Consider the following 15,452-nt stretch of genomic DNA (forward strand, 5'->3'; position numbering starts at 1 on the left):
GACTGACACGCAGTTGATTTTTCACGGCTCTCCGAAAAAGCTAATCATTTCTACAACTTGAATATGTATTGTACATAATGGATTATTTTACGTAGGTCAGTATTTTTAAAACAGTGGTTTTAAACATATTATGCGAAGCTGGCAAGATTAACATGGAACGAATACTGTCAACTGGAGTATGTATAATGTAAATTGGCATTATGTCGGATTTTACTTTATCATTCTTAGAAACTAAAATACAGAACTTAGTTGTGTTAAAAGAGACTTTTTAAGTTTCCCTGTAATTTCTTTCAAGCAGTTTTCTTTGAAAATGTAATTTTTTTTTAAATAGAGAGGGCCACACCATGGAAAAAAAAAAAAAAAATAAGTAAATAAATTTTTCTCTATGTTTCAAAATAGTGAATTATGAAAAGATTATCAGATTGCTCTATAAACTCTCCATACTGATTTGGAGTAAAAATATTATGGTATTATTTTTAAAAAATTTTGACATTGATGTATTTATCAAAGCTAAAACTTCTGTAACAAGCTAAGAAACGGAGCACACATGCTGAAAAATATTGCTGAAAATGTCAAAACATATTTCTTATATTGCGTTATGTGGCAGACACATGAACAGCGTGATAGCAGGTATAGGATTTTTACGCAATTTCTTCTTGTTTGCATTTTGTCATGTCTGAAAAAATTCAAATGTGTCAAAAAAGGGCAACATCTTATCGATATTCAGATGTTCCATAAAAGTGCAAGAGATCCTTCCGAATCGGACACCGGGATGTAATGTGAAATTAGCAGTGTGGAAAATTAATAAAGCTGAAAACAGATTATGAGCTATTTCTCCTCCTTCCAACAAGCCTTCGTGGTGTAACGGTAGCATGTTTGGAACGTATTAGAAAAGTCCAAGGTTCGAGAGTCCCAGTGAGGGCATTGCACGTTGTTCACGTCTCTTGCATCCATAAAAAAAAAAAATAATAATAATAATAATAATAATAATGATTCTACAGTGGCTCCCAAACTAAAAAAAGGGGGTGGACAATAATTCGTCACCACCAGGATTTTGAGATTGAGTCTCCTAATCCCCAATCGCCCATTAAAGGGAGGATTTTCTGCCTTATTTAAGCATGCCTTCGTGATGTAACGGTAGCACACAGGACGCGTATTCGGGAAATCCAGGTTCGAGTTCCGGCGAGGGCATTGCACATTATTCTTATCTCCGGCTTCAAAATAGCCTAATGCCTTTACAAGATATTTAAAAGTTTCATGAGAAACTTTTCTTTTTCCCCCCGGAATGATAAACTTGTGGTGAATTTCTATGTTAGCCTGCTTAGCCGCCGTAATAGTAAGTGGTTTAATGAACTAATCAATCAAAATCTAGTAATAAAAGTATTTGGAAAGTAACCTTGAGTAGAAAATGCTATTAACCAAAGTCAGCTTTTTTCATTTCTTTACCTTAGGTATATATGTTTATTTTTTTTTATAACGGTAAGAAGTTATTTTATCAATTCTTTAAGCACAGAATCAGATTTATAATGATGAAAATTTCACTAAACAGAATATTTTAAATATTTTATGCTATTAATGTATTTTAACTGAAAGTTTTAAGCTTATTAAGTACGGAGAAATATGAATAAAAATATTTGCAAACGTTTTCATTTTTCATGATGTAATCTCATTTATTCCCGGCTTAGACCCCAAGTTTTGCTTTTGTTCTATACCTGTGTCATCAGTCATTGTTCTTGTTATTGCATAAATCCTGTTACGAATTTGTATTGACGAAAATAATAATAAAAATGCGGGGATAAACTCCATTGTTTACACCTCTGCCAGATTTTCCCAAATTAATTGCATACCTGTCACAGGAAAGAAAAGTTACAAAATTCGCTTAAGATTGGATTTAACCTATAATTGAAAATTTCATGAAAGGCATCAACAAGAGTTTAAAACATTGAAAGAATTTTACTTTTATTGATAACAGAAAGAAAAGTTCTCGATGAAAGAAAAATAATAATGACCTCAAAAGATCGGAAATACTATATTTTACTTGAATTTAAGGTAACTGCAGTGCTACATTTGACCAATTATAATACTTTATACGTTTTTCAGCCAGTTTCAGTATATGGCTAGGCAATAGGGAGAATGTGTTGTTGGAAAACTAGAAATTATTGAAATGCGGCCACATTTCCGATTTTTGACAGCTTTTTTCTAAACTTATTTTCCGCCTGTTTGGAAGATTAGGGACCTAAGCATTATCGAAAACCAAAACTTTTTCTAAATATATCTCTTTTGTAGAAAGACACATTACTAATTTAACAACCATTAATTTTTAAGAAAAACAAATCATTCATTACATATAACATATACAAATTAATTAATAACCTGTATATATGCAAAACGACAAAAATATTGCAAAAAAATACAGCTTTAATTTAAGAAGCTCCGTAGGATTAGTTTGAAAGACAGAAGACTATTAAGCATATGAATTGAAAGAGCAGATTGTTGGAAAATGAGGTCATTCAAAAAGCAAGTGATACCTGCATTTTCATGCCAAGGCGCATATATTTTGTGTTAGTTTAGGTTTGGTTTAATTGTTTTTAGCAAAGCACGCTACGGGTATCTGCCTAAGGGGAGGGATGTCTTCGTCGAGGACTCTCTAAGGGAAGCTGACTCGTATACACGTTATACTTGGGGAAAAACCACGAAAACGGCCATGCAGCCAGCCCGTTCGCCTGGAATGGAACCCAGGTCGAAAATACCAGTGTTCAGCGACTTTAACACTCCGTCGCTGATTGGCTTTGTTTTACACTCATGTCCATAAATTAAGGATAATGCAAAATCAGGCAAAGGAAGAGTTAGAAGCAAAACAAATTTAACTTATTTGTAAAGCTTATTTATTAAACAAAAGGTAAAGAGCAAAAAAAGATGCTATATGTTTGATATTATTAAAAAAATTAACGATTTTTCCTCCCTGGAAAAAATTACAAAAAAAAAAAAAAAATATTACATAGTTGGTATAATGGTTAATACATTGTATCTCTCCCAGACGATGCAATACAGTCCGTACAACGCCTAGGCATGCTGACTATCAAATTATCGATCTGATCTTGGGGAATATTACACCACTCAAAAAGCAATGCTGTCCGAAGTTGCCGTAGACATGTAGGAGGAGGCTGACGGGCTGCAACTCGTCGGCCAAGCATGTCCCACACGACCTCTACTGGATTCAAGTCCGGTGAGAATGTTGGCCAGTCCGTACGGGTGATATCCTCCGATTGAAGGCATTCGCTTACGATGTTTGCACGGTGAGGACGGGCGTTGTCATCCATAAACACAAATTGTGCGCCTATGGCGCCCCGAAACAAACGTACATGTTGTTCCAGAATGACGTTCCGGTAGATTTGACTTGTCATGGTTCCAATTTGAACATGCAGGTCAGTTCTGGAACCCAGAATAATTCCACCCCAAACAAGCACTCCTGCACCACCGTAACGGTGTCGTTCAATGATGTTTTCTTGGTGGTAACGGGTACCTAAAGCTCTCCATATGAAAGTCCGGCGAGAATCAGACTTCAAGCTAAACCTGGACTCGTCGGAAAACATCACACAAGCCCACTGTTGCGGTGTCCACAATGCATGCTCTCTACTCCAGGCTAACCGCAGGCGAAAGTGAGTTGCAGTAAATGAAACGCATCTGACAGGTCTACGAGCATATAGACCAATCTGCCCTAAGTGTCTGTACACGGTCTGCCTTAAAATTGTCGTACCAGTGACTGAAGAGAGCTGACGAGACAGGTCTGAGGCTGTGCTCCGCCTGTTTCTTTTGGCAGTAACTGCCAAATATCGGTCCTCGTTCGGCGTTGTAACTCTGGGGCGACCTGTGCTCTAACGTCTACTCACATTACCATCATCTTGAAATCGTTGCCAAAGCCTGGAGATGACATTCTGGACAATTCCAAGTTCGTATGATACTTCCAGTTGGGTACACCCACATTCCAGACGGCCGATAATTCTACCACGTAAAAAATCGTCCAAATGCGTCCTTTGTGTCATAACTATTCGGTTATTTCACTGAAATACTTACAAAGCGCCTGCGAACAATTTTACTTCTTTGCCTGTATTCCTTATATATCACTCTCTTACACTCTCGTCATTGTGACGAACCATCGGTGTCATGTGGTTACTTCCTGAAATTCGCATATGATTCTTGAAGATGTGTGTAGTGATTTTACAGATGATATATTTATTTTAGAGTTCGATTTCCGCGTGACTTTGAATTATCCTTAATTTATGGACATGAATGTAGAATAATAGTAAGTATTTTACTGACCTAAACGGAAGTAATATTAATGATGTAAATGTACTTACTGACTAAGATTAGAGTAAAAGAATCTACTCCATTAATGGGTTTACAAACCAAAATCGGAATGCATACATTTTTTAATGTACTTTTTTTTTGCATCTATTGATTTACTCCTTCTATAAAATCTTGTATTAAATTTAATAAATTGCTTAAAGAAATGTGTTTTCTTAAAGCCAAAATACTATTTTTTCAGACAACAGACTACAGCTACTAAAACACTATTTTTCAGACAACAGACCCAGTTTTTTCCTGTAGCATATAGCTTAAAATGCATAATAAACGTGCAAAAATTCGAAGGAGAACCGAAAACTTAAATAAATAACTTATTACAGTGAACATGTGTATAATTTTATCGCTCTGATTGCTAAAAATGTAGCATGCATTAAATGTATGTGTTGTTTATGTATCGAATACATTGTTGTAGACTAGAATGCTATATTTTTATTATTATTTATATAATCGGATTAAAAATTGGAACTAGTTTAACTTTAGCTTGTCTCACACTGTGTTTTTACCAACAAAAATACGCAAATACAATTATGAAGAGATAATAATCGATTATCTTTCTTCTTTCTTGTTTTCTGCATAGGCAAAAGAAGTTCAATGAATCATAAATTCTATGTCAAAAGTTTAATGCAAACATATTTGTATTTGCATTAAACTCCATTTACGGGATTCATAGGTAATGCGATTTGGGTTTTTCTTTGGTGATGTTTGTGTGTATGACCGGCAGTTTTTATAAACATCTAAAATATGACATTGAGAAAAGGTGAAATTATTTTTGCTAAAAATCAGAATTTCATCTTTTAATTCGAGTATGTCAAACGAAAGTAGTTCAATTAAAAGTATAAATCTAAAATTATTGTTAAAATCAAGGAAATAGTTTAGTGTCTTATACACAAGATTATTCAAAAATCAATAAATATTTATAAGCAGAAACTTCGTATTTAAATGAACTTATGTTAATGACTTAACCATTACGGAAACTCGTATTAAATTGATGGAGATTGTGCAACTTTATTCCGCTGTTTTTTAAACTATAATCGTATCCTACAGATGGTACCACGCCCGTAAAAGAGCTTAAAATATCTCACAAGCATCTATAAAATGTTCAATAGAATCACCATTTCTATGTATTTTCTTTCTCATCGTTCTATGTATTGGCTCCCAACCGGGACGGCACTTAGCGACGCTGACTGCCGTACCGAAGGGCCCGGGTTCGAATCTCGGAGAAGGCTCTTGCCAAAGACAGGCGTGATCTTGCACACTTTGCAATAATGAATTTCATGGGCTTATTCTTATGTTACTGTCAGACAAGTGAGATAATTCACACATTTATTTCTGGCTAAAGACACTAACTAAGACATATGGATACAGGAAATAGAGCGTTTTTTAATGTCATTTGATGCATACTACTGTTACTCCCTTTTAAAAGTTAAGATGATGTTGAGTGATCTCTGCATACCTGTGACTTCATCATAACTGAAAATTGCAGAATTTCAAGTTGAAAGATTTATATAGTTATGTATGTTTAAAGCCATGGCTTTTCACTCGATTCTTTCCAAAAGTCGAGAACAAGAGATATTTATAAACGTAACGTGCAGCAATGTTCCTTCCTGAATGAGGCCCACCAGCGGCCGAGCGGTAAAGTCTCTGAACATTGGTTGTTCGGTCCCAGGTTCAAATCCCGCGAATGGAATGGTTGCATGAGCGTTTTCGTAGTTTTCCCCATGTGTAACGTTTATACGAGCTAGTTTCGTGTATATTTGTACGTGAGTTGGTGACCTCCAGTGCGAAAGTTTAAAAAAAATGTGAGTCCTTTAATTGCACTTACTGCTGAATTGTTATTATTACATTTATACTTTAGGTAATCTATTAAATTCAGTTGGAAAGTTAAATTTTATTACTTCTAATAAATTTATTTTAGGCAATTCATAAATCAAATTAATGTAAATATATGTACTTATCAAGATTACATCCACCAAGGGCAGCTGATCGCTGATTATTTGTCTCGGTGGGTTCCAGGCGAACAAATTCGTTGCGTAATATTTTTATCATGTGTACCAGGAATACGAGCAGTTTCTCTTGGAAAGGCTTCCATTTCTTTTAAGGCACACAGCCCTCACATATTTTGCTTTAATCAAAAAAATCAACTAATAAATTAATCACATATCTTAGGAATGGCTGAACAGGATTTAAAATTGATTAAGCGTATTTTCTGTGAGAATTAAAATTATGTCTGTTTCGGGGGTTCTTTAATAGCATTATTTTTAAATGACTGAAACAAAATGCGAACTCTAAAATGTTTATTTAAAATTTTTAATTTTTTGCCATTCGCAAAGTACAAATTTTTTCATAGGATTCATTTTATCATCACATTCATTTCAAAAGAGGATATAAAACTTTGTACGTTGATAAGAAATAAATAGCAATAAATGAAGGATTTTTATTAATTTGTAAATGCAAAACAAAACTTAACGTTTCAATACACAGTATTAAATTCAATATGACCTTATCAGTGGCTCTACCAGTGTCCGAGTGGATAAGACCGCTGAATACTGGAAGTTCGATCCCGGGTGAAAGGGTTTGCTGCATGCCTGGCTTTCGTTGTTTCTCTGTGTGTAACGTCAATACGAGTTAATTTCTGTTAGAAAATTCTCCCCAAAGCTATCCCTCTCCTTAGGTAGATAGCTCTCCTGTGCTTTGCCTTATTAAAATAACCAATCAGCGAATATGATTTCCTCAGCAGCTTTGTAGTCATGTACTTTATAAATAAATTTCCCCAATTTCAAATGGGAATGTGTTTCTCTTTAAAAAAATGAAATTTTTGTTTGTATTATACCTGATAGTTTTCGTTGCTTTATGACACGGGCACACCTTATGTACATCTTCCAAGTCCGCATTTGCTCTTCGGCAAAATTTTTATGCTACCTTTTAAGTACTTTGAATATATGCTTTACAAATTCATCGGTCATGGAAAAAAATTACTTCAGGAACAAATCCATTTAGTAGATTGTATCATAAATTTTAAATCTCAAAGGTTTTGAGAAATTATACTAATCACATATGTACATATAATCAGTGATTATATGTGATAATTATCACTGATTGGATTACACAGGGCACAGTACACGAGGGATATCTACCTAAAGTCTATCCCAGTCGAGAATATCTCATGGGATCAAATCAAAACCCAACCCCTCATCTGATGTCACCAACCTCTTGAAAGGATTTTCAAATCAACTGATTTTAAGTACCTTCATTTCGTAACTCACTGTGTGCTTTAGCCTTGATTTGAAACTGAACGCAATGGTGCGACAGGCAACCTTATAAGATAATTTATATTATATATTGACTATTCAGTTGGTAAAAATACCGCGATACATAGTATAATGTGATTCTCCTTTGTTCTAGATACGTTTTAGTGCGCGTACAGCTTATTATTTGGTTGTATTTTCTGTTTATAAAATGACATGCAACAGAAAAGGAAAATAATTAGTGCGATATGCTTAACGATTTTTCACTTTATTGTATATATCATTTTATTGTATAAACATATCAGCAATATGTTTTCGGTGAACTCTGAAACAGTTTAAATTTGTTGTCATAAAAGTTTTTCTCTTATGACAGAATTTCTTGGTTCAGTTGTTTTTATTCAGGTAATGCAAATCAATATTGTTGATTGGTGATGGACTTGACCTTTTTCTTTCTTAATTTCCCTTTCGCATATCTTGTGACCTTAGCTTTTTGTTGTTTTATCTTTCTATATCGACTTTCATATTACCTTGACCCTCTTACTGGAGGAAAATGCTGTCTTGTGATCAAAGACGCTTACGTAAGGTTTTCGTTCGTTTCGTCTCTCCAGCACCTTATATGGCTGGACGAAGAAAAAAAATATTTGTATTTCAGAAATTATTAACTAATATCTGCACATGCAATAAAAAATGCTTGTTTAAAACGTAAATAGTTTAAAAGAGGGATTACGCATACTTAAAATTGTACAAATCGTATGCAAATACGTATGCATTCAAAGACAAAAAATTATGAATAATAAATATAAAAAAAATATTTATAGTGCGCTCTGCTTTATAAGCTGAGAATTTGCACACATATGCTAGGAGTGTGTAAACAAACTGCCTGAGTGAATGGTTAAAACAAAATGCTCTGTAAAATACAAATTTTGATATCTGTTGCTGTCTTGGTTGATAATTGAAACGCTTTAACGAAGTTTCAAAAAACAACTTTTCTACAATCATTGCTCGTAATTTTAATAAAATGTTTAGGAGAAATTATAAGTTATCAAGAAATATATTTGCTATAAAACAAAAGACAGGAAGTATAAAATTACAAAAGACATGAAGAATTAAAAGTTGAAAAAATTACCAATGTGGGTAATTACGACTCATGCAAAATACAAATATCAGAAACCACGTCCAATATCTCACGATGAAAGGGACTGAGAGCCATATCAAGATGCAAGCTACCCCCCTTGCCTCCTTGGTAACGTATAGATTTATTTTCATATCCCTAAAAGCCCCACTTAAAGTAGTATTTATCACGATTTTAGGCTTTATCTAAATTACTCACGCATGGGTTGCGCAATAGATGTACAATAGATTGCAGTTATTTGCATCAAAGTAATCCTAAATGTGTATTGCGTTATATAAATGGTTCCTATGGCATAGAGGTTACTTGACCTTTAGCATGACACACAAGGACTATCTGCATGAGGAAAGGCATGTCGTCGTGGAGAACATATTAAGGGAAACTGGCTCATATTGATATTATACATGAGAAAAACAGAAAACTCCCAAGCAGGCAGCCCATTGTGCTGGGATTTGAACACTGCTCAAATTGCTAGAGTTCGACGATCAGCGAATTCGGCTCCTGGTGGGCCTTCACAGCATGTGTATGATCTCCGAAAATAAATAAAGGGATTTCACGACATCTTATGTTTTACGTTTTTATTTGATCATTTGAATACAGCAAATCGCACAAAGGTTATCTGCTTAGGGGGGGAGGCGTTCGTGGACGGCTTTCTAAGCGAAACTACATGGAGAAACCATAAAAACGCCCCCGCAGCCAACCCGTTCGTCGGGATTCGATCCCCGGATCGAACTTCCAGTGTTTACCGACTTTACTGCTCGGCCTTTGTTGGGCTTCATATGTTTTACGTCAAATGGATGAAAAGTCCTTTTATGTAGACAACAAGTATAAAATTACAAAAGACATGAAGCTCCTAAAGTATGATGCATGGTAGTGAATGACGGGAATTCTGCCGCTTTATTCTTTGGCGAAACAAATATCAACTTCTGTACACTTCGAAATGCTATAGGCTTTTTTTTTTTTTTATTTCTTCTAACCTAGCCAATAAAAATGGAAAACCCGAGTTCCAAATTTTTCAAAAAATGTTCAAAATTTGGACATCGATCCATTTTGCGAAGCATACGTGAGACATATTAAATCGTTGATTTTCTGAACGGTAAACTGGCAGAAATGAACCTATCCTGTGGTTCCCAAGAAAGTTAAATCCGTAAACTTCTTCCTCTGGTGCTTCGTCAAAAAAGATGTTATCAGTGAAAGAATTCGGAATCTTAACCATCTGAAGAAAAGAATCACACGAGCAATTGCAAGCATTATACTACACGTTTTTGCCGTAGCGTGGACCGAAACTGAATATCGCTGTGCCATTCGCGTTATGGATGATGCAGTTATTCAGATTTATTAATTTATTTCGTGACTGAATAACTGAATTAAATAAAAGCATTTACAGTCCATTTTACATAATCGCACACTTCACAAAGGCTTCATAAAATTCCACCATTCATTCCCCACCCTCTGTCGGAAGTAAAATCTCTGGTTAGTTTAGCCCGGGTTCAAATCCTGGCGAATGGACTGGCTGCATGGCAGTTTTTGTGGTTTTCCCAATATGTAACATAAATCAGAACCAGTTTCCCCAAACAATCCTCTACGAAGGTATCCTTCCTCTTTGGCAAACAGTTTTCGAGTGCTTTGTCATCATTTAAGTAATTCAACATTCATTCTCGAAGAGCCTGTATATAGTGCTATAAATACATACAATATTTTACAATATATGGTTTACAGTATATAAACAGATGTATGCTTTGTACAAAGATTTTTTTTTTCAAGCTGGTTTTTTAAATAGGTTGTAGAATATTTTAATACCTTATTTTATTATAGCATTATCTTGACTATAATTTATATTCCGGTACTTTGTTTTGCATTTTTATGTTACCTCTGTTTCTTTATCGTAAGTTTAAATCCTACCTGATTACCTACGTACGTTCCTGCGGTACCTGTAGGAGGATTTTGAAGGTCTGTCTTCAGTCGGCTTTTAAGGGTGGGGATCTGATGAAACAGAGTTTGAGTTGCAACCCACACGTTCCACCTACGGTTGGACCAGGCGCTGCGTGCCTAACGATAACATTGATTTCGAAAGCTTTTTTCTCGCTTGATGGATGTTATTGAAACAAGGTCTTTCTTTGCTTTTATTGTCTCACCGATTCGTTTTCGACCTCGATTCGCTATGAAAAGGTCTCCATCATATATTCATTCACAAATTTATCCATTTTTTAGTTTTATTTCGTAAGATGATATTTAAAACCCTTGCCCTGAAAATCGTGTGCATGAGGTAACTTACATGTTGTTATTACCTTCGGGTGGTTCGTTTTTGCTTGTTTTGACTATTATTAATCAAATTAGACCGTGGTAAACAAAAAATACGTAATTATCTTTATCTTGCTCATGAATAAAAATTTACTAGGTAATCTTTTGATGAATTTAATTCAAAATAGTCTCTTTATTATTTCTGCAAAGACTGAATTGTTTATTATACTCTCTGTATTTCATTTCTTATATAAAAATTACCCGAGTATTCTGTTTTGTTCAACTACTGTTAAAATTTGATTCGCATATGACAAAAATTGACCGAGAGATTTGATTTTAAAGTTTCACATTAGGCTTTCTGAGAATTCTGGAATCCTGCGCAAACTGAAGAGCGAAATATACAAATCTGTATGCAACTAAAATGAAGCCACCCAACCGGTTGGCAGATACTTTTCGAGTCTTTGTCATCATTTAAGTAATCCAACATTCATGGAGAAGTGGAACGGAGAAGGCGTGGATGTTTGTAAATGTCCATCTGGCATGAGGACACTCCAAATATGCGGCGAGTCCTCTCGAGAGGTTATGGTAAGGGAAGAGTTGCGGGAGACCCTCGGACATATCCCCCTGGGTGCTCTCCATCAAAATTTGGGGGTGGAACTGAGCTAAATCGCATTGTCACTCAAGGCTGGTTGCCAACGACATTCGTAAACTTGCGCTTCTTACCACGAGGAATTTCGTGGGCTTGAGCTAGCTATAGGTCAGACAAGTGATCATTAGCAACAACAACAACTAAAATGAAATATCAGTTAAGTAAAATGTTTTTTAAAATTAATAGTTTAAATTATGAGCACTGTTGTACAGAAAGTTTTGATCAATACAATTTTTTAAAAGAAATTGTATTCACAGACTCGTACAAAATTCATATTCTTCACAAATAGTGACTCGCTTAAAGTATTAGCACATTGACAACTTTTAACGTATTTTGCATACGTTAAAAGTGAAAAGTATTTCTAGGCCAGTGAATATTTTGACGTGATTATTGGATTATGATTTTAGGCAATAAAAATTGGATGTAAATATTATCAACTCATTTTTGGCATCTGAAATCTTAGAAAAGCTTTCAACATTCTAAATGTAGCAAAATTAAAAATTAAGGATATTACTTGCTGGTAAATCGCAAAGAAATATCACCGAATGATATTAAAGAAAAATATTTTTAATTAGCCTAATTTAGTTTTTAACTAACCCCTATAAGAAGGCAAAGCATTTAACTTTCTGACGCCTTAAAACCCATAAAAGTGCCAAATATGTCTGTCTGTTTTTGTCGTTCGAGAGTCAAATTGTTTCGAATATGTAACAAACTCTTACGAAAACAACTATATTGATCGGAGGACATTATAAAAAATTTAATTTCATAGTTTTAGGCAATTTTTTTAAAATTAATGTATACCAAAACATAGATATATGTATCATTTAAAGCATTTTTGTAATTGGATAGATATGCCTATGATCAACGGTTACGAAATTAAGGCCGCATAAAGACGTATTTCATCAGTTTCGTGATATCGAAAAATTCTCAAAAGTCTCTACAATTGGCGCCCGAGTAAAACGATGATAAACGATAATTTGTCACCGCCAACATTTGGCGATTGGGTCTCCTAATTCCTAGTCATCCTTTAAAGAAAGGGAGTGTACAAAGTTTTTTAAGTGCATTCGGGGGCTCTTGAGTTCGAGTCCCGGCAAGAACATTGCACATTTTTAGCATTCCACTATCAATGTACCTTAATGACTGTACAATACTGTTACGTATTTTGTATATATGTAAATAACTTTAATGAAATTATATGTGAGATTGTAGTATTTTTGGTATAATGTAAAACGAAATGCTTTAAAGAGATAACTCTTTGCAGGAGAAGTAAGATTTAAAGGGGTACGTCTATTTAACATTGAATGAATGGCTGATATCGCCCAGCTAGCGATGGGTTTTGGCGACTAATTTTTGTCTCCAAATTTGGCGAAAAATCATCAATAATCGCCAAACTTGGTGACCATTTGACGAGATTTTGGTACAGTACCTGTATAACTATAATTGGCTCTGTAACTGAATAACTGTAATTGATCCCTGTATGTAACTGCAACCGTATCCGGTCCTTGTATGCCTTTCAGTAATTTCGAGAAGTGGAAGGTACTAAAAATTTCTCAACGGCGGAGGGGGGGGGGCACTATATAATACCGGAGAGAACATCAGTTTCTCAGCTATTAGTTCAGAGCGACTTCGAAGTACTGAGATATCCGCGAGAGCTCCGTCTTTTAGAAGCGCTTTGCATTACATTGTGTTTAACACGCTGAGCGCCACGCGTATGTTTTAGGCAATCCCTTTCAGGCCGCAAGCTTTGCTTAAAAGCGCTGGTATTGTAGGGCCAGTGATTCGGATCGCGGTAGAAGATAGCAACAAGTTGTGAAAAAGAAGACATTCCGTCGAACAAAAATGCAATATCTAGAAAACGACAACATAAACTCCGAAGAAAACCGGGAAAAGCCTCTGAAGTACGAAAATATTGTAAATTATGTTATGATAAAAATGCAACAGAAGCTGGTAGAAAGACTAAAAGAGTGTTTTCACATTTTGTAATAGCTGTAATGGAGAACCGTTTTTATGTTTACTGTGTTTCAATGAAATCGAATGAATCAAAATCAAATCATGAATCAAAATGAAGTAAATTTTAAATAAATTTTGTGTAATTTCATAAAACAATGTAAATTTTATAGTTATATATCATGTTACACGCTGTCAGCCAGCGGCGGTCGACGCGGCCTAAACGAAAAGGTCTAGTGTCAGCCACAAATGGCAGACGCGACCTAAACGGAAAGTTTAGTGCAGTCACAGATGGCTGACGCGGCTTAAACGGAAAATCTAGTGTCAGCCAAGGATAGCTGACGCAGCCTAAACGGAAAATCTAGTGTCAGCCACAGATGTCTGACGCGGCCTAAACGGAAATTCTAGAGTGAGCCACGAGCCACAGATGGCTCATGCGGCCTAAACGGAAAATCTAGTGTCAGCCGCAGATGGCTGACGCGACCTAAACGGAAAATCTAGTGTCAGCCACAGATGGCTGACGTGGCGCTTTTTTCAACGTGTTAACGTTCTTAGTAGTTTGTAAAGTAACTACAGATTGGGCTGTATGATACTGAGAAGAGCTGGACGAGTGCTTTTGTGTGAAAAGTTCCAGAACTGTAAAGTGTTTCCTTTGGTAAAAATAAACTTTATCAAGCTGTCATCAGTTTGGTGTGTATTCAATGTACTACGAACCCGTACGCACGTAGCAGTACTTTCTATGGTTTACAGAATCAAGTAAAAGAATTTTATTGGAAATTAAGCAACAACTTCCGTGGTATAATTTTATATAAATATTTTTGTTGCAGAAGTTATTTGTCGCCTATGCAATCTGGTCGGAAATAAGAGATTACACTGACAGTTTGTTTGCAAATTAAAATTTAATTACTTCCCTCAAAAATAAACTATTGAAATGTATTATTAAGTCTTTGGACGGATAAATCACCCGGAAGGTTTTAGCCAAGATAAATATTTAATTCCTACAACAGACAGTACTGCGTCTAGAATTTATCGAATATAATTCTTTCTTCTCTGTACCGCTATTTCTAGCTTTTGCGTGATTGGCTTCTAAGGCTAAGTTTTTTTCATAGAAATATAAAATCTATTAAAATTTTTTTAACAGAAGACATGAAAACTCAGCAGCATGCTCATCGGGATTCGAATCACTTATCTTCTAACTACTAGCTGAACATGGTAACCAGTTACACCACGAGATATGCACAGAGGAATGCGATAATTCCTTACAGAAATTTTAACTGCTTTCTCCGTCCCAAACACAGTGAGCGCTGTTAAATCAGGAAAATTTTCAGATATTTTTAAATATAACTTTAGATCTTTCTCTCTCAATATTTCAGTTTCGAATGCTGGTGCCCTTTCAGTTTTATTATTCATCAAAATATTTGCTTCACTTTTGCCACTTATTCCCAAATGGAATGAATAGATTATTTATAACTAAATGCAGCATAATTGTACTGAAAATTGTTGTTACTTCTTTGCAGTTGGTGGCCACCTTAGGTATGATAGTTTTCAACGCCCTCGATTACCTGATGCCCATGGAAGAGGAACGAAAGTTGAGCCGTCCGTTGGAGTCTCTCATCGAGAGGATGACTTCCGCTCATTCCTTCACCGGGAACGACTCTTGTGAGGAAACAGACTCCTCTTCCCAGAATGCTGACGAGGGCATCGAGCAAGACTCAGGAGAGGATGACCACATCCTACACGCCAGCGACGATGCCGATATTGACGTGAAGCATCACAAGGGGCTATCCTTTATCCAAGTCATGGAGGTGAGGTTTTTTTTTTTTTTTTAAACCAGGCATTTCTTAAAAATGAAGTAACTTTAATACTATTCTGGACC

At 35.4% G+C, this 15,452-nt stretch overlaps 1 protein-coding gene across 1 annotated transcript in view; it reads left to right on the plus strand.

Annotated features, from left to right (window-relative positions):
• Positions 1–15,452, plus strand: part of spir (spire type actin nucleation factor) — a 269,005-nt gene that overhangs the window by 214,548 nt on the left and 39,005 nt on the right. Inside the window, exon 3 of the mRNA XM_085821663.1 lies at positions 15,094–15,381. Within this exon, the coding sequence (XP_085677789.1) occupies positions 15,094–15,381 (288 nt within the window). The remainder of the gene's footprint in view (positions 1–15,093; positions 15,382–15,452) is intronic.

Source organism: Stegodyphus dumicola, chromosome 8 (assembly GCF_044657685.1).
Source record: "Stegodyphus dumicola isolate Sdum_Otavi_A_Nest chromosome 8, ASM4465768v1".
In the NCBI taxonomy this organism is placed as follows: Eukaryota; Metazoa; Arthropoda; class Arachnida; order Araneae; family Eresidae; genus Stegodyphus; species Stegodyphus dumicola.